General features: G+C 42.4%; 2 protein-coding genes across 3 annotated transcripts; one reads left to right on the top strand and one right to left on the bottom strand.

The window, feature by feature from the left end:
* gtf3c6 (general transcription factor IIIC, polypeptide 6, alpha) lies at positions 1-7,760 on the bottom strand. Of its 2 annotated transcripts, none has more exons than XM_020611250.1 (7): positions 7,624-7,760; positions 1,667-1,700; positions 1,097-1,177; positions 922-985; positions 409-453; positions 190-297; positions 1-85 (listed from the first exon to the last, which is right to left on the bottom strand). In XM_020611250.1, exons 2-7 carry the CDS (start codon positions 1,688-1,690, stop codon positions 48-50), a joined length of 360 nt encoding a protein of 119 aa, XP_020466906.1. In that variant the 5' UTR covers positions 1,691-1,700; positions 7,624-7,760; the 3' UTR covers positions 1-47. The 2 variants fall into 2 exon arrangements, with proteins under 2 accessions (XP_020466906.1, XP_020466913.1); XM_020611257.1 differs by lacking the exon at positions 7,624-7,760 and adding an exon at positions 3,593-3,620.
* LOC109966404 (zinc finger homeobox protein 3-like) lies at positions 6,910-24,121 on the top strand. Its single transcript, XM_020611226.1, is given in 12 exon segments — positions 6,910-7,254; positions 9,623-10,857; positions 10,859-11,295; positions 11,380-11,915; positions 12,089-12,302; positions 12,957-13,064; positions 13,180-13,316; positions 13,523-13,633; positions 15,159-15,321; positions 15,485-20,217; positions 20,321-20,986; positions 21,080-24,121. Coding segments are annotated over 11 exon segments (8,421 nt in total). The 5' UTR covers positions 6,910-7,254; positions 9,623-9,658; the 3' UTR covers positions 21,197-24,121.

Genomic DNA, 24,121 nt, shown 5'->3' with positions numbered 1-24,121 from the left:
TATCCCTCTTTTTGTTTTTACCAATGTTGTGCAAAGCTGATTCTTTGTTAAATGCAGATAAAAAGGTCAGATTGGGTCAATCCTCCTACAAAACAGCAATGTACAAAAGATGTATTAAGTTATATTGACTGCAGTAGAACAAAGGGATCAGAACAGATTTTGGTTAGTTTAGCTGCTTGTTTTGCTGACCTGTGGAGGTTTCATCCTCTTTCTTCTCAGTGAGGAAGACTCGTTGCATCATCAGTTTCTTCATGGTATGGCACATGTACTTGATTTCTGGGCCACTGTCTGCATTTTCTGCAGACATATACAAAGGAGACATATAAGGAAAAACAAGCAAACAAAACAAAAAATCATGTATAAGTACAACAGCAATAAACATTGAAAATGTAAAGAGCAGAGCCTTACCTTTCTGTGGTACTTCGTTGAACAGCACACAAGTTCCTAAAGCATCTTTGAAGAGGCAAGGATAGAAAGTACATTTTGGTTTAGTTTATTATAGGAGTTAACAAAGGCTCTTTTAGTGCTAGTAAAATAGTCAGCACTACTTAATTGTTTTTCCTGTTTGTAAACAATACTTCTAAAAAATATGCTTCTATTTCTGTTCTCTCCACTGCAAAACAAGATTATTAGGAATTGAGTAAACTGATTATTTATTAAACAATTATCGCACTTTTGACAGTGCAATTTGGGCCATTTGTCATTAATGAAGCCACACCAGTCAGTCACTGGCATTTCAGGTTAGAATACAACTCTTTGGATGTGGTGTTAAGTTGCATGTTAATGACATGAACAACTGTTTGAACAGGAGGGAAAGGAGTAGAGGATATATGGATTCTAACAGAGGCCATGTGTCAGTTAAGCTAAATAAGTAGTACTTTGAATTTCTTTTTCCTTTTTTTCTTTCTGGCTTATTCTTACCTTCATATTCACCTGCAAACACATACTGTCCGACCTGCATCATGGGCTTGTCACTGTCAATATCCTTGAACACAAACAAAAAACTAAATCAGCAAAGCTGCAGTAAGACTGACATTTCCGTGTATGTGTATATGTCTCTTCTCTTTCTTCCCCTAACAAAATACCTGGAACTTACCAGTATCTTGCATGTTCCCTGACACCTGGACATGAAGTCATTGCTGATAACACCTGAGAGCTCCATCACAACAAGCTGCTCCTAAACATATCAGAATCAGAATCATCTTTAATGGCCAAGTATGTCTGAATATGCTGGAATTTGACTCCTGAATAGAGGGTTGTGCTGTAAGGTAACAGGAAATAGAATATAACTATGAGAATGAGAATAATAAATAAAAAAATAGAACCATGAAAAAACTGTGTACGCATAAAAACATGAAATATGTAGAATCAGCATAGGAAAAGAACGAGAGGAAAAAGAGATACAACGTTCATAAATATATGTATTCTGCATATAACGACATAAACATTAGGGCAGAAGAGATATCAGACTGATGAGGAATAAGTTGAATGAGGGACGCCCAAACACGTATGGAGCCAGAATAAATACAGGCAAAAATCCGAAACTCCCATTTGAAAGGTTAAATTGTATTCAATAAATGCTGAAAAGTAAACGGAGTTTACTCAGGGCTAACGTTAACCTGATAAAAACATGAACTTAAAAATTAATACATTTGGTTTTTCATACCTCCTCTTCCCATTCCTCTTCCATGTTGAAAGTCCTGGAATGGAAAAAGAAGAACGAATTATAATCAACTAGTTAATTTATGTAATAATTATGAGAGAAAAGACATAACAACGCCATGAAAACTAGATAACTTCCGCGAATGTACGGTGGCCAAGAAGTGTTTTTTCCGGCTCGGCTGTTTTTAGTTACAGATCTCGGCCACAGATCTCGACCATTGAGGTGAGCTGTTGCACAGCTGTATAGGCATGTTCTGTAGCCTTGACATTTTATGTGAACTTGTGAACTGAAAATAGAATTAATACCAATTATGTATCACCCCTCTTTACTGTCTATCTATCTATCCATCTGTCTATCTATGTATCGATCTATCTGTCTGTCTCTCTGTCTGTCTGTGTCTCTTCTTTCAACTTATGATCTAGTATAGCTACATGTATCACATTCATCTATATCTAACATTAATGTTATTAATGTTCTCCTGCAGGAGGCCATAGCTGAGGTGATGAGATGAGGTGAGATGAAATGAGATGATACACTTTATTGATCCCCAAGGGGAAATTCTTCTATCGAAGACAGAGGCAATAAAAACGAAAGGAAGCCTACACATAAAACATATCCAAAAGAAAAAAGAAACAGTCAAACAATCTGGAGGCTGGATGAGAAACCATACTCATTTATAAAGTGCAACATAAAGAAAAAATATTAAGCAAATCCAAATAATGCTATAGCTTGGTGACATGAACATATGTGAGGGCACCTAAGGGAGACACAGGACTTTTTGAGTGTTGCTTTGCCATGACTACAACAATTATACAAAAGTGAATTTGAACACCTCTGTACTGTAACTTGGCATAGGGGTGCTGGACTGTGCCAGAGCAAATCTATTCCTGATAAACACACATCACAACTGTATTTTTTACATCAAAATACAATTTAAAACAATTATAAATGGGATCTAATGAACATACCATTTATGACCTAAAAAAATGTAGTGATTTATCAAAAAAGATTCCATCACTTTTATTAAAAGGTATTGAATTCTCCAGTATGCAATGTGTTGCTGAATTGTGGCATAGACAAATGAAATCAAACAAATGTTCTATAGAGCAGTTCTGGTGAGAAACATTTAAAGTCAGAGAATTACAATTATTTATCATATACACAATGAGATAAATGTAATCGTCCTAATTAATAATGACAATTGTTTTTTTCGCTTGCTACCCTGTGAGACTCCGGTCAGTTGAGGGGTGCTGTAATCCCTGGAGCTGCTGGAGATTTATCATCCTGCGCGGGACAGCTGTGCTTCAAAAACCATGTTCCTGGCTCATTATGAAAAACAGGGCAGTTGTGGTAAATGGGACTTCTAATATTTTCAATGTATTTGTGCAAAAATACTACATTAACGGTCACTTATGAACTGTCTCTAGTGCCTTTACATGTTCAGGCCAATTTACATTTTTGCACAGCGAATCCAACAGACTGATGGAGTTAACTGCAGTAATACTGAGCTGTTTAAATCGGACTTTGACAAACTCAGTACGTTTTGGGAGGTTTACTTAAACTGTCCTCAGATTTAGAAAAAAGATTCTTGGGAAGATGGTGTTTTAATACACAAATATCTTTTTGCTCCTGGGCTTTCAAATACCTGCATTTCCTCCTAAGGAATTTGGAAGCAATAGTAAACACTCAGGTTCTACGAAGCAACCATTTATTTATGCATTAGAAGAAAATGACCATTGTTTTTTCCACTCTGTTGTAAGAACATGTACAGTTTTTAGTTGAATTGTATTTCTAGCATTAAAGAAAATATTCCAAGGTTGAGAAATATCGTTTCTCCCTCTACAGTGTCTGTCTAGGTGCCATAGTGCAAAGCAAGTAACTATGCAATGCAGTTACTCAGAGGATGACAGTGTTCGCAGGCTTAAATACCTGTATAAATGTAAAACAGGTTGATGCTGACTGCACCTCACCCTTAGAGAGAGACAGAGAGAGAGAAAAAAAAACATTATGAATCAGAATCAGGCAAACCAAATTAAAGGGGGTGCAAATTCCCCATGTGCCTTCTCCCTCCCCATTTCTGGCCTATCATCTATCTCTGGACCATGGAGGTGTTGTCATGTCGACCAGCCCACAAGTTACTATGACAACGGCTCAAGGGGAAGCACTTGCTAGGGAGGTTATTGCCTCCTTGGGGACGTAAGAAGGACAGGAGGAATGTGAGCTGAGACAAAGATAGAGGGACTTACAGAAACAAAAAAAAGGCTTAAAAGAAGGGAGAGGTCAAGTTAGCTGGAAGTGTGTTTGTGTGTGGATGAGGCCAGTTTACATTCACAATCATACAGAAGTGGACACACTCTGTAAATCAGAGGTGCCCCTTTGAGTCTTTGGATACAATACAGAGTTTTTTTTTATTCTCCTGAATGAGGCCTGAGCCGCTTTTGTACATGATGTATTACACTTCCTGCTTCCTACAGTGCCATAACCCAGGGGCAAGGGAGGGAGTGACATTAAGGACCCTCCAAGGTGTCATATGGGTCCCCAGCTTCCCCCATATTTTGTCATATAAATGTCATAAAGACAAGTTTGGAGTCGGGAAGCTTTTGGCTCTCCTTCTGCCTGGGGGGTATCACAGTGGTTAATTGCCCCATTAGCACTGACAGGGTAAATTGGTGGAAGGGCTAACTATATATTACAGTGAAAACAACAACCCCTGGCATACACCGGAGGGCATGGAAAGGATGGTGCATTTTACATTACATCCTTGTGTGTGTGTGTTTGATTGTGTATGCAAAAGATGTGACTTCTAAATATAAATTTATGTTCACACGGGAGCTTTAATATTGGTAAAATATTACTAAAATATTACAATTCTATATTTATGATTACGGAAATGAACTCACAGTGCCAGACAGGGAGAGCATCTTATCTCATATCTGTGTTGAACTTTCTCAAGGTGTACATTTAATCAGTCAGGAACATTATTCCTGTTCTAAAGATGTAATTTTATGCCAGGATTGTTTTTGAGAGGGCTATGCATTTATGTGTTATTGTGAAGCACAAACAAATATGGCACAGAAATGTAGACATCAAATGTGTGTTCACCTGCATTTCACTGTTGTAAATGGGACCAGTAAAATGCCATTGTAAATTCAAATGCATATGCAAATTGACACCAATAACCATCTATGTAATATTAAGGATTATTTGAAAATATTGTTATTGTGTATAATACTTAACAAAATATGTTTATAATGAAATTCAAATAGGCTACCTGTGTTAAAATCAAAGCAAAATCATTAAAGCCATATCTTTTTTTATGGTTTTATTTCCCCTAAAATCATATCTGTTTACAAGACATTTTTATGCCAAAAAGAAGAAAACATATAAAAACTATATTAAAAATATACTTCAGTTCCAAGATGTATGAATACGTGAGGATGAAAGCAGCAGTTCCCCATGTTACTTTAGCTTCAATTGACATTTTAACATTTTACATTTTGTTTAACCCTATAAAAGCAAGGATGCACCTACAGTAGCAGAACAATTGTTTCTGTTGCACACAGACACACACACACACACACACACACACACACACACACACACACACACACACTACAGTAATAGTAGCAGTCAGTGACACCAAATCATCACTGTTGTAGGTATAAAAACAACAGAAAGGACCCAGATCTATGTTTGTGTTTACCTGCAGTCGTTGCTTAATTGGTATGTGCTTTAAACATTTAGTGGCACCACTTAAAACATTTTTAAATTGTAAAATAATTATTAGATGTGCTACAAATGTAGGTCAAATCATTTGGCACTTACTCAAATAACCAATAGATTATATATCTTTTTAATATATAGATATATCTTAGCACAATTGCAAGAAAACAATCAAACTAAACTAGGAAAAACTAAAATAAAAATGTCAGTGCACTGAAAACCAACATAATGAAATATCATTAATATTCATGTATTATTCTGATAGGGAAGTGCGGTTGTTTCCCTCAACAGTGAGCTGACAGTAACCTCACAGTTAAAGCTGTATCTGTTGTTTTTTTTACCATATGTGGTAATATTATTATATTATATTCCTATATTTTTCCTTAGTGACTTCTAGTTGCAACCCTGTAGCTTTCATGCCTTTATAAAATTGTACCGTGTTTACATTTTAAATAAGGGGAAAGTCAGCGTTGACAATCAAAGCCTAATTAAGTTAAAACATAGCATTTGATCTTACAAATACATGCAAATTCTCCTTCTAAAATATGGACGATCGACAGATTGCACATCCAGCATGAAAATCACAATAGTATTATCATAACAATAGAGCCGAGTGGCGAGGATGGGGTGGCAGGAGAAAAGGGGGGAAAACTCTGTGAGGATAAACCTAATGGACATGTCAATTTATGCGTACATTTTTTGTTGTAGTTGTTTATTTGTTTTCCAAACTACGAAAATTAGCCAACAAACCAATATCAGAAACGCAGACCTGTCCTCTAAACCTGCTTAGTTAAAAAAAAGATGTCTCATTTTATATTCAAGCATATTTAGATGAGACTTTTTTCCATATTCGATGTATAAGCAGCCATTTCAGATCTCTGTGTTAGTCGTTACCATTTGTCAGCCCAAACCTGGCGACTTCAGAGTATAACTTTTTATAAAGGAAGTCAGCTATTACACAGAAATGACATTATTACATGAAACACAATGCCATTTAATTTTAGTACAAAGCTTAATATCTGCATTTGAGCGTCTACCTCGTTCCTTGTAAACAAAATATTATGATATTCTTAAAATAATCTCCCAGGGCCTTGAGGTGTATAGTCTACATTAGTGAATCACGGTAGTGTCGCATTTTCCTTGCATCAAATATTCATCTAAAAAGACTACTGGTATTAATTTTGTTCTCAATATTGACTTTATTTCGAAATTACTGCAGTATTTTAATGTGTATATTGGTGTAATTAGAGATGTTTTTGCTATCTCCTCTATATTTTTAGACGATCGGATTAATCCATCGAAAATGATCTCATTGGGATTTTTCAGCCATATTTGTAGATAAAATTCAACGTTACAGTTGTAATTTCTCGCACTTTTCAAAATATTTTCCTCTCCTCCTTCTCTTCTCTATACGTGCCCTGTAGCCTCTCCCCCTCCCTCCTCCCTCTCAGTCTTTCTCTCTCTCGCGGAATCCTATTGATCCAAACGGGCTAATTAGCGGCGTCTGCGCAATTACGCACATGCGCACTGGGCGTAATCTCAGCCATTTTTTGAAGGAAACTAATTAGCAGGAATAAAGAGCCAAGTGTTTTTACCCCCACAGTGATCAGAACTCATTCTACCTCTGGAGCTCGCACAAACCCCTCCGTCCCCCATCTTCTCTTTACTACAGCCTATATGTAGCTTTAATTACACTGTTGTTTGGTAACAACTTGGACTCCGCTGCTCCCTCTCCCCATTTTCCCCTCCTGGCTCCGTAAAAACGCAGAGGATCATTCAAAGGGAATGAATGGGCTCTCTATACGATTATTTTCGGGACTACTACATATTCAGCGTACGAAGCTTTGTACCAGAGCCGCTGCAGAAATGTAAGTGTATCATCTGTTTACGATATTAAAGGGAGCTGGGAAGAAGCAACCCAGCGGTGGGGAGGAGGCAGTGTATGGTCAGCGCAGCATGTAAGTCGCACAGATCAAGCTTTTGTTGATGTGTTTGAGCACTGAGTCACCTGTTACTGGATACTGAACGCGATTACTCTTGGTTTCGCTGAGTCGGAGGGTGGTACGGTGCGGTCCACTGTAAACAAAGGCTCAAGTCGTCTTAGAGATTGAATGTCGGTCAGTGCCTTGACAACACAGAGACGCGGAGTGAACTCCTCAAGTTGCTGCCCGTCCGGTATTCTAAAACAGCCACGTTATGGTCCCAGAATTATGCAAAATACAGTTTTGTGCTGTTACCTGAGAATGGAGCAGGCTGCATGCAGTCCACTGGGTCCTCACGCAAGGCAGTTGCGTTAAAAGAAAACGTGTCCATGGCCAACTGTTTTTGTCCAAGTCCTATAATGACAAACAAAATGCATTTTCCTAGAGTACTGCCACACAACTCTTCTGGGTCTCTTTCTCTCTCTCTCTCCTTCACACGCATGTCTCTCCTTTCTCTCTTTTCTAAATACACGCGCGCACACACATACACCAAGGAAGGTAAAGTAATAGCCAACATTTTTTGTTTGATAATCGGACTCGTATGCACGCTAAATAACAAAGATGTCTTGCACGTAAATACTTCCTTATACTGTAGTTCTCCAGTAATATGCCAGTTAAATTCCAGGTGCTCTGTGTGTGTGCTGAATTGACTTTATCAGAATCGGTTTGCAGTGCACAACAGGATGTACATACACACACACACATGTTGTTAAATGATGGTTTCCCGCACTTGTGATCGATAGAAAGCCAGGAATGCTTGTATAAATAGTTACATTGTCGATAGACCCAGGTTATTGATTGCAGTGTAAATGAAAATCTTTATCAGATTAGAGACTGTTCTCAGCTGCTGGCAGACAGACTCAGCCCCTTACAACTCTCTGGCAGGACAGCGGGCAGCTGCAGTGGCCAAGGGTCTGTGGCCTGTGACATAAACACAGTACATTAAAACACTATCTGAGTGCAGATAGGAGCCATATATTTTTAAACTGCAGAGAGGGGAGAGGATGGGGGTGTATACAGGAAAGAGGGACAGGAGAGAGGGTGAAGAAGGAGAACAAGGGGGAGGGGGTTGGTTGGTTGAGGAAGGAGGTGAAAGGGGACATTAAGGTTTCTCCTTGATTAAACAAGACCCGTAATGAGAACATGGGATACAGAATAAGAAGTGTATTTGTCTCATCTGGCATCTATCTGTCAGCCAGAAACAGAAGAGAAGGCCAGGCCTGGTTCATTTTTAGTAAGTCTCAATAGTGATATATGATTGGTGATTAAAAGTCTCGGTAAAAGCCAATTGGTATATTTTTGGACATTTTATAATTTAATGTTTAAAATAATCTCTATTATTCCTTTGATAGTTTCATTAAAACCAAATGACTTCAAAAGCCAAAGAAATACAGCCTAAAAATGTAGATTTTAAATCTTTAAAATATTTGTTTTTAAACACTGCACTGTTACTGGCTCCACATTGTTATATAACATTTCAGTTTATTACAAAAAGGGACTGATTATTATTTTTAATGTTCAATATTGCTTTAGTGTTATGTGAGTGAGTGTGTTTATACTGTACAAGTAATAGGATTTACAGGGGGTGGACACAATATTATACCTATTCACTGAAAGGAGGTCAGAATATAATACATGGCCATGTGACATAACCACAGTCTGAAATCTGACCAAAAATTGTATAAACTTGAAGCAAGAATTTTTTGTATTTTTGGGCTAAATTAGATGAGACAAGTGTTTATTATGCTCTGTGTGTTTACACTGTGTTACAAAATGGCTTGTGCTAAACAGAGATTCTGCTGCCTTGTGTAATATCCCAGTACTAATGTGCAGCAAAAGATGTAGAGACTGATACACTGGCTTTAAAAACTGTTCTTTTATCCGCTTTTATCTAAGTGTGGTAATTTAGTGAAAGCCCTTTAGCTCAGAAGCATTCAGTTCTTTATTTAATCTTATCCCCTGAGGAATATTATGGACCTCCTGCATAGCCCTTACCCGCATTCCTCTACCTAGTTTAGTGCTCATGCTATTGATTTTCCCATTAAAGGCTAACACTAACCCCTAAGTAACCAGCCTCTGTATTGTGCACTGTGAAGGCTGTATTGAACAGATGCTATCCAGGGATTCTAATCAATGGCTTCTGTTGTTATGCAATATTATTTACATGACTCAGGTATTTCATTTCTTCTTTTGTTTTTCTTCTGTTTGACTGTCTGACTCTCTTCTTCTCTTTCTCTGTATCTGAAACACACAGGTGGGGTAGTAATGTGTGGCAGCTGTAGCCTCTGGTATGGACAGCGGTGAGGGAGGAGGAGGGGATGGAGGGGGAGGAGAGGAGAGAGATGTTGACCTCAGCCCCCAGGCTTTATCTCTTCCTCTCCTGACCCCAGTGGTCATTCCTGAGCAGGGGTCAACCTCTCATACCTCAGCCATGGCCCCTGCCAAAGAGCCACTGACCCAGCTTGAGCGGCAGGAGGAGGAGGACGCAGAGGGGTCCCAGGCTAGAGAAGAGACCCAAGGAGGTGAGCCGAAATTAAGAGACCAACATTCACAAGACGGAGTGTGTCAAAAACAGGGGGTGAAGGACGACTTCATCAGGGAGAGATATGTGTCAGGGCAAAGGAAGGAAGATGGGGAGGTACATGTAGGTGTGAGAGCGGCGTCAGTTACAGGGGGCCTCTTAGCAGTCTTAAGCAGCAGAGGTGGAGAGGAGGAGAAGGAAGAGGAGGAGGCCAACTCAAACCAAAGCCAAACCAAATCCAAATGTTCTTTATTACCTCAACAGAGCCAGCACAGCTCTTCTTCCAGCACTGCAAAGGTCAGCGGCACACTCGACAGCAAAATTGCCGCCTATCCAAAGCCCTCCCCCACTCCTTCCACCTCTCCAAAGCCCTCCCCTTTTCTTTCCACCTCTCCAAAGCACTTCACCAGTCTGTCCTCCTCTTCTGCCCTGCTGAGCGAGACAGAGGTAAAAGACATTAACGGCGATCAGGGCTGGATTTCTGGGTTTCCTCAGAGCTTTAAATCCCAGCAGTCTACTCTGGCTTTTCCACTGGCAGGTACGGAGCCTGCCAGTACACCTGCTGAGGATGATGGGCTGGCAGGGGTTCCTCTCTCTTCCATTTCCAATGGAGATGGTGCCAACGCTCCAGAACCAAATGTCAGCCAGCTAGACACAGAGGTGAATGATGAGAGAGACAAAGAAGGTGAACAAAAAGAAGATGTCCTTAAAAACCAAGACCTTTCTCCTAATTCCCTGACTAGTCATATGACCATAATGCACTCGCGCAATTCCTGCAAGACACTGAAATGCCCCAAGTGTAACTGGCACTATAAGTCTCAGCATACACTGCAAGCCCACATGAAAGAGAAGCATCTGGAGACGGTAGGCCAGTGTGTGTGTGGTGCCTCTGGGGGAAAGTGTGTGTGTGGAGGGGCAACACGAGGTGTGTGTGGATATTGCAGTTCGGGGAAACCCCATCCACGCTTGCTACAAGCCTTACCGCTGTGAGGTGTGTGACTATGCTACCTCATCGAAAGGCAACCTCAGCATACACATGCAGTCAGATAAACACCTTAATAACGTTCAAAATGGGGGAAACGCGAATGGCCACATGCACACTTCTCACATAAACAACAGCAGCCCCTCCAACGGTCACACTGCAGATGAGCAGACATACAAGCTTCCGCTCTCTATTCCAGCACCCGCTAACCAGCCTGCCAAGCTCACACCACCTGCACACACGCACTCTCATGGTAAACGGTGGAGGTGTGATGTGTGCGATTATGAGACCAGCATTGCCCGCAACTTGCGCATACACACCACCAGCGAGAAACACACACACAACATGCTACGGCTCCAGAGAGGTTATTATCTGTCTCACTGCAGGAGCCTTGCCCCACAGTTTAAACACCTACAAACCACAGGTGAGTAATCCATCACGTCTCTCCTTGTCATCCTGTATAAAATTTGAAAGATCTAAATTCTTAAGGGGCTTCTCTCTGTTTTAGGCGCTGAGTTCTCCTTGAACATGCAACTAACCAGTCAAGTTGCAGAACAGCCAGTCACCCTTGGGTCTACACTGACTCCTTCTCCCTCACCCTCACCCTCTCCCCCACCAGCCCCATCTCTGTCCCCCACTGGACCCCTATCCCAGGGTATTTTCCAGTGCCTCATCTGCTCTTGCTTTACATCTGACAGCTTAGAGTTTGTGGAGCAGCACCTGAATGCCCCTCGTTCCTTGCCCCAGTCTGAGTGGTGCTCCCTGGTCGCTGGTGGCTGCCATTGCAGACTGTGCGGCTACACTACTCCACTGAGGGCTAACTTCTCCTTGCACTGCCAGACTGACAGACATCGTACCAGGTACCAGCTTGCAGCTCACCTCCAGGAGGGTGGAGACAGGGGTCAGGAGGGGGCCGCCCTTATTGCTAAGGGCAACCCTGTCCAGCTGAGGTGCAACCTGTGTGATTACATGACCAGCAGTTTGGAGAAGCTACGAGGACATTCCCTCAGTTCACACCACGAGGCCAGCATTCAGATTTATAGGGTTAGTACTATCTCAAAAATAACCCATTTATCCAGTGACCTCTGAAAATATTTTTTTTCAAAATTCATTTAGCAATCTATGATGATAATAACAACCTTTTTAAACAGTTTCTTCAATGTGAGCCACATTGTCTAACTATAATAATTGTATTTCCTTCTACCTCATGTCTTCAGTTCCTGCAGCAGTATGATGGCGAGGTTGATGGAGGTTCGTGGCTGTTCCACTGTCTCCTATGCAACCACTCCTCCTCATCTAAAATCCAAGTACTGAAGCACAGTCAATCCACAACCCATCAGGAGAAGGAGGGGCTACTACAACTGCAGCCATTGAGTGGAGAGGAGCTGGCGGCCATTTTTACCATCAGAAAAAGGCCTGATAGTGTCACAGGTGAGAATGCAAACTGTGCGGGTGTATTTGATTTCATGAGTTCATGCTGTATGTGCTTGCTGACAGCAGACAAGGGATTAAGATGAAAAAAGTGAGAAAATGAGTAATGGCTATTGCTGTGATATTGATCAGGTAAATTGATTAGTCGATACAGATTGTTGTTACACCCCCAATCACCTCTGACAACGGCTAACTAGCACCTGCTAATCAATGAACCAGTACAAGTCTTCTGGCCAAGAATGCGGGGTGGGGGAAGGCAGTCACCAGTCTGCAGTCTGTGCAAGAATAAATGCTGTTTTACATTGTTTGAAGGGTGTGAAGCACCAGCACAACATCTAAAATGACTAGTTTAACACTTTCGTTGTAAATTAAGTCTTCCCTGTGATTTGCGCTGTGCTGATTAAGACTTATGGAGGTGAACTGATGTGCTGTAAAACCATATTACCTCTAGTCCACCTCTGAGGAGAATCTAATGGAGAATCAATACTTGATCGATAGTGTATGGAGGCAAGCAAGAAGAATGAAGTGTGATCTAGAGACACAGATCCTTTTGAGGGATGCTGTCTAGAGAATAATATAGCCTGATAGTCTGTGAGAACATATTCTATGAAAAGCTGTTTGTGTAACACAAGTATTTCTCTTGTTGCTTCCCAGGAGAGCTCAATGAGGATATGGAAACTTTCAGTGAGACCACCACTGGTCCTTTGGATACAACCAAAGACGCATGTAACTTGGGGGTACAGCAGATTTCTGAGGAAACAGGTGTGACTACTTCTACAACCAAGACAAGTCAACACATTCCACAGCATATTATAATTAATACAAATGATGGTATGATAACATTTGTTTACACGTTCATGTAAAATTTTATTTGAAGAAGAAACCAGGGAGGAGGAAGGAGAAAAGAGGGAGTCATTGCCCTCAGTCAAGCGCCCATCTTCTGGATGTGGGGAAACAGAAAACTCCATCTTAACCAAACGTCCCAGAATACACCAGCAAAATGAGAACCAGCAGGTGAGGACTTGACACACAATAATTTAAGCACAGTGTGTCCATGTGAATGGGATATGTAACAGTGAACATTTCTGGATTAGAAGACATGGCAGTTGCTTGTGTAATCTCACAAACCCATGCACATCTGTGCTCTTTTGCTGCCTTCTCATTATACCATTTATTATTTTTCTCATTTCTCTCTACCCTTCTTTTCTCTTCTCACCTAGACTGTCCAGTGCCCTTTGTGCCAGGTTAAACTCCCATGCACGCACCTTCGACAGCATCTCACACATGTGCACAGTGTGGCACAGGATTGTGTAGACAAGCTCATCAGCACAGTAAGTGTATGCAAGTGTGTATTTGTATTATTTGCGTTCATCCAGAAGGAAAAGAAAATGAGAAGGCAAAGCGGTGGGGGATGGGGGGAGAGTGAAATGTAGGGAGACAGTTCCATTAAGAAGGCACCAGAGAGAAAGGCAGCGCTTTTTTTAATGCATGTTTAAGTAGCTCCCCGCTATCATCTTTGATGCAGCCGTGCATTCTGTGTGTATGTGTATATGCGACTTTTAGAGTGGAAGACGGAGGGTTTGACTGAGTGAGTGAGGGAAAAGCCAGTCTTTCTATAATGCATGTTTAAGTAGCCCTCTATTACCAGAAGTGCAGTCAAGCTAAAAAGGGGCCCCCATGCTTTTTACTGTGTCTCTCCAACTAACAAAGACTGGTCATCTATCCACATCACCATCCTCCATCTCCCTGGCCCGTATGCTAAGTGGCCTTTGTCTCTTGCTCTCTTCGCCTCCTCTTCACTGACTGCTTTTCACCCTTTTTCCCCTTTGCTGTCCCTCCCTCCCCCCTCCAGCTACTCCTATCATTTCGTTTCTGCAGTCTCTGTCCTTGCCCCTCCCTTTTGGTCTCTCCAAGCTCTCTCTCAATTTCTTATATTACCCCTCCCTTACTCACTCTCCCTCCCCAAAGCTGTGTTTTGTTCATTGCCCCATACTTCCTCCCTCCTTCTTTCTGCTCTCTCTTTTTCATATTCTACACCTCCTAGCCCCCCCCATGATCCTCCCTCCCTCTCCTCCTACCCCTCCCTCTCTCTCTCTCTCTGATAGTAATTGAGGTTCATTAATTCAGACTGAGGTGATGATGGCCATTATGTACCTTGCTTTCCAATTATGCTCTCTAGATTAAGCCTGACCTTCAGTTTTCTCTGCAGTGTATGTGTGTGTGTGTGTGTGTGTGTGTGGTGGTGGTGGTGGTGGTTCTTCTTTCTCTTTTATGAAGCTGTTACGCAGAGAAAACTCTTGTCATGTAAATCTCATCTTTAGTTGTCTGTCCTTTCCTTAGGGTAGCTAGCTGTTCAGGTAGATAAAGTATTTGCTCTCAGTGCTTGCAGCTGTGGCGATAGAGGTTTTCTATATGAAGACTGATTTAAAATAAATTCATTATTCACCTCAGTAAAGTTTTATTAAACCCTTGGGGCATGTTGGAGGGTGTCATAGGAGCTGAAGGGCAGACCCACATGTCTCAGCCATATACACTTATTACCAAATTGATGTGCCTTGCTGCCTGTTCTGCTGTGCAGGCAGGTGCAATATGTAACAATACACTTACATATTCACATTTTAATGTTTTATGATGTTGTGACAGGGAGCGCAGGCACTCCATGTTTATACATCTTGATGCTTGCTTGCTGTTATACTTTACAATTAAACATGTTTTATTCATAATGTTGGATTAAGAAAATATGGCAATATCCCATATTTCCTTTGTTCTGCATTGGTAAAACGACACAAAGTGTGGCTGGCACTAAAAACCTAGAAAGTCCAAAAATGACAGACCATCACATTTTCTTTCTTGCAGGTCACACCATCAATGGAACAGCTACAGCCTCAGCTGGAGACAGAGCTACAGACAGACTTAGCCACAGATGATACTCAGAAAAATAAAACCACCAAGAATAACAATGCAAAATGTTCACGCACTGCTGATTCTATTTCTTCACTTGATTCACAGAAAAACAAAGGTTAGTGTAAAATGCATGAAACTGACCACAATTTATAATAATAATCAAAGTATCATAAATATCAAATCATGTAATGTTAATTAGATTAAAACATACACTTGTTGGTCAAATGTTAATTGTAAAATAATTAAATTCAGAGTCACTATTTCTATGCATCTTGCAGGCGTTTTAGTGGAGAACAGTGATGGAGATGTAGCCGCACCCAAAGATGTCACAGCTCTGCTTACCCCACCCCTGGAAGACAACACCACTCACCCCAATGGCAGACTGACTCCTCAGTCCCCGAATCAGATCCCCACCTCTTCTCCACCCACCTCCCCACCCAGCGATTCCCCTCCCCTTTCTGATCGCCATGGTTACCGGTTCCGTTGCAGCAGGTGCAGCCTGGCATTCCCCACTCAGGAGAAGCTCCAACTGCACTGGCAGTACCATGCCATGAGAGCGGCGACAGAGTGCCCCCTCTGTTCTAGACAATGCCGCAGCCAGAGGGCCCTGCAGAGACACATGCAGAACACTCACATGCAGCTGGACAACACACAGGGGCAGAATGCACTCATGCCACCTCATACTGCACAACACATAGAGCCTAGTAAGAGTTCACTTCAACAAGAGTTTAGTTTATCTCCTCAAGTGGGTCAAGAAGCAGGAGAGGGTGAGGAAGAAGACACAGAGGAAGAAGCGCCAAGTATGGAGGTAAAGGAGGAACAAAAAGAAGAAGCTAAAATTAGAGAAAAGGACATGGTCGGTGAAGTTAATGGAGATGAGCAGGATTTAACTGAGACAGAGAAAGGGCCACATGAGGAGATCACATCAGAGCCTAGTTCCAGCTGTCTTGTAAAAAAGAGCTCTAACCCCACAATGGATCGCTATCTGGATCCATCCAGGCCCTATAAATGTACCATATGTTCTGAGTCTTTTACTCAGAAAACTATTCTGCTGGTCCACTACAACTCTGTGTCCCACCTCCACCGGGCCAGACGGGCCCTGCAGGATTCTGGTACAGGTGTTCCTGCCTCCGAGACCCCCCGTGGCCCGGATCCTAGACCATACCGCTGCAGACTGTGTGGGGTGGGCTATAGCCAGAGCTCCACACTGGACATACATCTTCGCTCTGTCCTTCATCAGACTAGAGCTCGTGCTGCCCAGAACTCAGCTCCACAGGTCCCAGCATCTGGTGTAGCTGTTCCAGTGTCAGTCCCCACTACTGCTGCTCAGGCTGTTATTACCAGAGAAGCATCCAAGAGTTTCTCCAAGAGGACAGAGGTAGTAAACTTGTCAACATCTTCATTATTAGGCCCTGGCTTAGCAGCTGATGCACAGCCAACCTTCTCTAACTCAACTGACAGCCAGCAGGCTAAAAAAAGAGTTGCAGAGCTTCTAGCATCGAGAAACCAGCTAATGCTAATACAACAACAGCAGTTAGTCCAAGCTCAGGCACAGGCCCAAGCTCAATTACAACAACACACAGCTCTGCTCCAGTCCCAAGTGATGCAGCATTTTCCCTTAGGGCCAGAGAATATCCTTAAACAACATTTTCCCCTGGCACCAGACAACTTGCTCTCTCTGCAGCAGCAGCTTCTCCTGCCTTTTTATTTGTCAGGAGATATGAATCTTAATTCAGATATAGCTATTAAGATTCCAGAACTTAGTCAGTTAGTATCTGCCAACCCCATCCGAACAGAATTCCCTAAGACAGAGGCTAAATGTGAATCCCCACCTCAAACAGATGAGAAACAAACTCAAAGACAAAGTTCAAACTCAAATGTTAGCCAAGCAATGGAGGATGTGCAGTGTGAGGCTAAGGTAGAAGCAGTCTGCAGCAGATCCTGCATCAACCAGACAGAAAGAGAATGCAGCATTTCTAGTTCTGAGGAAGAAAAAGAAGAAATGCCTGTTACTGCTGTTAAAAATGTCAGTCAAAAGAAGGAAACAGATTCTTCCGCCTTTAATATTCTTGGGTTGCAGTGTCCTCCTCCCAGAGTGCCCTATGCTGCTGCAAATGGGGAGCCTCTTAGAGCCCTACTGCAGAGCTATGGCTATGAATTGGCGCTGCAATATATACAAAGTAGACACAGACACCATCAGCAGACAGCACCCCAATTTATACCAGATAAACAAATGTGTTCTGATGTCAACAAGATGGAGGTCTGCTCAGAGGGGGAAAGAGATTACCTTAGCGAACCACAGGATGGAAAGATGGAAGGCTGCAACAAGGAAAACAAAGGAGTCAAAGGCAGTGGAGAGATGGAAGGTTTGCCAGAAGAGAAAATGCAGAACAAAGTTGAGGTATCAGCAATCAAAGGGAAAGGATGTTGTGATGGAGGAGAAAAGTGTAGAGATTGTGGCAAATTTTTTTCAGATGCCTTGGTTTTAAAAAGCCACCAGGAGTATATTCACAGGACGCTGTTTCCAACTGCTGAACTGGAGAGGTTTTCTAGAAAGTACAGACTGCAGTATGACCAGATGCACCCCTTGCAACAGCCTAAATCTGGGGAGAATTCATCTGCTTGCCCTGAAGCTGCAGCCTCAGTCCCAGCATCATCCTCAATGTCTGAATCAGCACCAGAACCAGTTAAGCCTCAAGTTAAAACCCTTGCACTCTCACCCGTACCTTCAGTTTCAGATCCCATAACCAAAACATGTGCTACAGCAACAGACCTGACATCAACTGCCCCTGCACCGTCTTCTCCATCTGATGTGCAAACTCAGTTTCCACAAGAGGCAGCTATCCCAAGCACATCTGCCGCAGTGAACTCTCAAACCGCATCCCCAGATAAGTCTGTATCGCTTCCTTTACCTAAAATACCCATGCTCCCTCTGCCCTTGCCCCAGCTGCCCATACCCCCATTGCCTTTACCCAAGCTTCCCCTGCCCCCAATTCCTTTTCCCATGGAGCTACCCCTCCTCCCTCCGGTTGTGATGCAGTCTGTGGCTCTCCAGCCCCAACCATGGTTAGACTCAAGTGTAAATCCTGAACTGGCAAAACTCTACCAGTCTCAACTCAACCCAACACTGCTAGGGCAACAGCCACAGCTTAGTCCAGCTTTATTAAGCCAGCCTCCACAGCTCAGTCCTGCATTGCTGGGTCAACCATCCCAACCCAGCCCCATCCAAATAGGACAACAAGCCCAAGTCAGTCCAACAATGCTTGACCAACAGCCGGGAAAGAGAAGCCGAACACGAATCTCTGAGGAGCAACTGACTATTCTGAGGAAACACTTTGATATCAACAGCCTCCCTAGTGATGAAGAGCTCAGTAAGATATCTGCTTTGTCTGGTCTACCTCACAAAGTCATCAAACACTGGTTCCGCAACACCCTGTTTAAAGAACGCCAGCGAGACAAGGATTCCCCTTACAATTTTAATAACCCCCCAACCACAGCCCTGCAGGAAGAACTAGCACAAAACCAGCCTCTGACACTTTCTCCATGTTCACTGTCCCCTGGCTTCCCAGCCAACTCCTCCCCACAGCCCCAGACAACAGACATCCAGAGAGGAGAAACCCATAGGGGCAGGCGTTCTTCCCGAACTCGCTTCACTGAGCAACAGCTGGAAACTTTGCAGGGGGTGTTTGAGGCCACTCCCTACCCCAGAGAAGAAGAATATGACAGGTTGTCTGCTCTGTTGTCTCTCCCTAACAGAGTCATTGTTGTGTGGTTCCAAAACGCTAGGCAGAGAGCCCGCAAAAATCAAGAACGGGGGACAGACGATGGGTTAGACGGGAAGAACCAGCACGACAACATATATAGACAGAAAAATGACTGTTACAAGAATGATGATGATAACAGCTGTGGGGATGAAGGACAAGGAGACTCTCAGAATGAAAATTCCATGGATCTTACATACGAGTATTACACCCACCCTGACTCACCTGTCCTTGATTTTTCCACTCAAGGCACAGAAAATGAGCATCTAACCACCAAAGGTGAACAAACACCTGTTACTAGGAAACAAGAAAATAAAACAGTCTCTCCTCAGGCTAACAAGAGCCCAGCTCTTGTTCAAACTCAGAATGTAAATTCAGATGCAGACATCCAGGCTAAGGAAATAGTTGAGGCCACAAAAACAGGGTCCTTTCCCAAGCTGCAGCCAGAAAATACTCCAGAAAGATCCAAGCCTTGCTCTTCTTCCTCTTCAGAAGCAGTACCTACCGTCTTATCTGTGTCTCATTCCAGCCAGGGGCATATGCATAGCCTTCTTTCTAATCAAGCCTTTGAAAAGTTTGCTGATGCATCACCTAACCTCCCTTCTGCTCCAGAGTCTGAAACAAGCCACACTCGGCTTCCTGATGTCACCTCTGGTCTACCCACTGAACCTCAGCCACAAAACCAGCTCCAGCTTCAAACCCAGGCTCAGTTCCAGTGCAGTCTCTGTCCAGTGTCCTTGCCGTCATTCCAGCTGTGGCAGGAGCATCAGACCAGACACCTCCTGGCAGCACAGTCCCAGGTCCAACTTTTACACTCTGGCTTCACAGACCGAACCATGCCTTACATGATGCTCCACCCCAATCACACCCTGATGGCTAGCCAAATGCTGTCAAGCGCTATGTCCCAGATGCACCCTAATCCCACACATCCCATGATTTCACACTTGAACAGCATACAAATTAAGAACACACTCTCTGATCACTCGAATAACACCCTCACCAGTCTGTCTCAAAGTTCTCTGACACCCATGAAGCAGAGTGCAAAGCCAATATCGGAGAGCAGTTTTGAAAACCAGAGAGGTGGTAGAGAGGTTGAGGAGGAGCACAGAAGGGATAAACGTCAGAGAACCACCATCACCCCAGAACAGCTTGAAGTGTTGTATCAAAGGTACAGCCTGGACTCTAACCCCACCAGAGGAGTCCTGGAAAGCATTGCACAAGATGTGGGCCTCACAAGACGTGTGGTTCAGGTATTTTATGGATGTTCTTTGTGTTTAAATAATACAGTATGTGAATGTTGGATGATCTAATCCTGCTGTGTAACTTTAAAAAGCACTGGTCTTTCCTTCACAGGTCTGGTTTCAGAACACACGAGCCAGAGAGAGAAAGGGACAGTTCCGATCAGTGGGGCCAGGATCCAGTTTCAACTTGGGTTTGAACCATCTGCGCTGCCCATTCTGCAGGGCTCTGTTCAAGGTAAAGAGTGCTCTGGATGCCCATATGAGGTCACGCCACTGGGCAGAAGCTGAAAGAGCAGGCTACAACCTATCGATGAGTAATGGAGCCACTGGGCAGGTTGGGATGGCAATGTCATCTGTCATGGACAGACCAGGCCCATCTGTCTCCTGCAACCCTATCCCAAACTCTGGCTATGTCATCAGCAACAAAGAGTTAAATGTGAAGCAACTTGTGACATCTTTGTCTTCAACCACTGATCTGAACAACCAAGAGGAAGATGATGACTATGAAGAAGATGATGAGGAGTACCTATGTGAGGAGAATTCCAGTATGGCTGACCAAGGGTCTCCTAGTCCTGAGGGATCTGGGGGTCAAATGTCAGACTGGGGTGAGACACAAAATCTGCAGCACCACCACCATCAGCAACAGCGCCAAAGGACACAGATGAGCCACTTCCAGGTACTCCAGCTCAGAGACTTCTACAGGAGGCATCGTACACCCAACCGACGTGAGTGTGAAGCACTGGGCCAGGAATTGGGGCTGCCTCACCGTGTGGTGCAGGTAAATATTATGATAAAATAAAATGCAGTTTCATCTGTATTCAGTGTTTTAAGGCTAATAGCTAACATTTATTCATACTTTTTTTTTTAATAGGTGTGGTTCCAGAATGCCAGAGCCAAGGAGAAGCGGGCCAGGAGTCTGAGCTCTGACTCTGCAGAGAGGGAGCAGGCCGAGCTGTCTGCTGGGGCAGGGGAGAGAGACAGAGCTTAGAGAGGCAGGCTAAGGTCCCTTTGCTTCCTTCTGTTATGTTTTACGCCAAACCCTTTCTGCACCTGCTGTCAACATCTAAACATAAATCCTGTCCACTTTGCTGCCAAACCTGTAACCTGAAACCCCAAAGATGCAGAGCCACAGTGGCCCAAAGAGAAACTCTCTCAAGTGAAAGTAGGAGAGAGTCCAAACCACATCCTCTCAACCACAGCTTTCCTCTTTTCATATTGTTCTTAAACTCTTCCCAAGTCTGTCCTTTCTTGTTGAGAACAGCTCCTCTCCCTATATTGTCAAACACCTTACTACAACCAAACACCACCTTGATAAAAAAAAAAAAAAACCCGGATGCCACAGAGGCCAAAGACCATTCTCTAAGTATGTGACCTCACTGCCCAGCTAGACCTGCAGTCTACCTCTCAGTCTGCATGACAGACTCACAGTGGGCCCTCCACCAGTGCTAGATGACTAGCTGTGTAGCATGTAGTGCCAGTCTATGTGAGGCTGGAAGAGAAACTGTCAAAGATATTTTAGTGTAAATAGAAAGTTCCAAAAGATAAACTTGAAGAAAAACAAAGCGGTTAGTAGTGGAAGAAGAAGAAGATGGAAAAAATGGAATAATATCCTTGAAATGGATGGAGGTATTCGCATAGAGCTTTTGTAAAGACTGACTCAGATTCCAAAGCTCGTAACCAAAATTTTACGTCTGTGGATTTAGTTTCAACATGTCTGTTCTCAATAACAAACTTCAGAGCTGACGTCTGTATGGTGAAGGGGTGAGATCTGCACCTGGCATGGGTAAGCAGAGTACCAATAGACTGACACGGTGCTAGAATGCAGCTTCACCCCGCACAAGCCAATGATGAGTCTTCTGTTGTACACGTACACCCTTCTATGTTCCTTTAGTGGATAACAGCCCAAATAGCACAGAACGTAAAGGCCAGTTTGTCTTGAAAGAGGCAAACTATTTTTATAGCACTCAACCACTAAACTGTATATGAAAACTTTAACCAAACTCAAATTACATTGTGTGTGTTTAGTAATAGTTTCTTAATATAAATCTTATGGATTGAGATAAACTGTCATGCGTCAATATAATAGTGTCATGATTACAAAAAAGAATTATGACAGCTTTGATATGTTCAGTTAAGGTGACTTACTGCCTTTCCGTTCTATTTGAATATACCAATGGCTTTCCAATGTTACGTGATTAATGTAAAGCTTTCTATGCTCAGGTCAGCAGTTCGACATGGCTCTGATTCAGATGAGATCTTAATTCTGTACTTTTCTGTTTATAAAACAGAAGAAGCATGGTTTAACCTTGGACTAAGTATTAAAAGATAAGTACAAAAACATCTCTGTATTTCAAAGATCTGAGCTTTTCACCTCTGAGTAATAGATTGTTAAAACCTTATTGAAACTAAAGTGTTTAATAGTTTGAGGGGTAAATGTACAGTATTTAGCTTTTGTATGGTTGACTCAAGACTTCATTGGATGTTTGAGACATAGCTTCCTTTTCCACTTACAGATAGGGAGCTACTGCGCAAAGCTGAGAAAAACTTTGGATGTTATTGATGTTATTTTTGTACACTTAATTTATTTTCCTCTTTCTCATTCCCTACCTACTCCCCTCTCTTCCTCTCTACCTTTCTTCCTCTGTTCATTTGCAACCAGTCCTTATTCTAACTGTAATAATGATAATATAACAATAATAGCTAAACAATAATTAATGCTTTAAAACAAAAATCCAAAGACGTGATAATACTTTAACCATATGACCTACAAAAATAAGCGCTACTGTTTACTTGATGATGTATTGCTGTTTTTAAAGAAGGAAGGAGTCCCTATATCTAAGCTACTGTTTTCTGCCTCTCATAAGCACACTGGAGACTGTAACCAAAACCCCAAACTAGAGCCATGGCAGTCTGTTATATAGCGGTTAAAGAGTTTTACTTCTCTTGAGAAATGTTGCAGTTTATTTTTCTTTCTTTTTTTACCATAGTGTTGAACTTCAGCCCTTAAGGATGTCCAGTTTGCTGCTAATGTACTGTAGTTTTTAACAATACTGTAGAAAGATGCATGCTCTGATCGCTTTACCACTAGGCTTTAATGACTACAAACTGTAATGATACGGTACCTGTGATGCTGTTGATAAACTGCTCCTCTGTTATTCTGTTGAAAAGAAGTGGATATGTGGGGCTCAATTCCATCAAGTTTGTTTTTCAGTATTGTAATAATCACCCCCTAGTCAGAAGATAAAAATGGCTTTCATAATACCAGAAATATTTTTTCAAGCTTCCAGTTTCAAAGAAACCTACTTGGGGCATTAATTGTTCAATAATTATGAAGATACTGCATAGTTATTTGAAGGAGATCAGTACCCCACCTAATGCTGGTATTGTGTCAGTCTTTCTGTGTTGCAGTGCGTCTAGTCCATTTGTCTGACTAAAACAGCTTTTGTGAACTCAGACTGACATTACAGCCAACTTTCCAAAGGATGTGGACTGACTAGCTCTGTCATGTTTTGCTCTTAAACTAACCAATGTTTACGACAATACCAATGAGCTTTCTTCTGTACAGAAATGTGCATTCCAAATACCACAAAGGCAGTTTTTTTGTATACTGATTATTTTAAAATTCATTTTTCTTGTATTTTCTTGATCTTAGTGACTGTAAGATGTACATATTGGGGTCCTTCATGGTGAAGGGACTCTGTTATCCTTACCATAGGTAAAACTATTCTTTTTGTTTTTTTTCTGGATATGTTGTTGCCATAGTGATGACCAAAAAGATACCTGTGATGTGCACCTGTCCTTATGTCCTGCTCCAGTGGTTTAGTGTCTCTCTACTGTCCCTCCCCTAGTTCTCCCCTACTGATGTGTGTTTCTCTTCCTTTCCCTCCCCATACTCCACTGAGCTAAATAAAGT

Source organism: Monopterus albus, unplaced genomic scaffold (genome assembly GCF_001952655.1).
Source record: "Monopterus albus unplaced genomic scaffold, M_albus_1.0 scaffold5.1, whole genome shotgun sequence".
NCBI lineage: Eukaryota > Metazoa > Chordata > Actinopteri > Synbranchiformes > Synbranchidae > Monopterus > Monopterus albus.
This window is presented reverse-complemented; position numbering and strand designations above follow the sequence as displayed.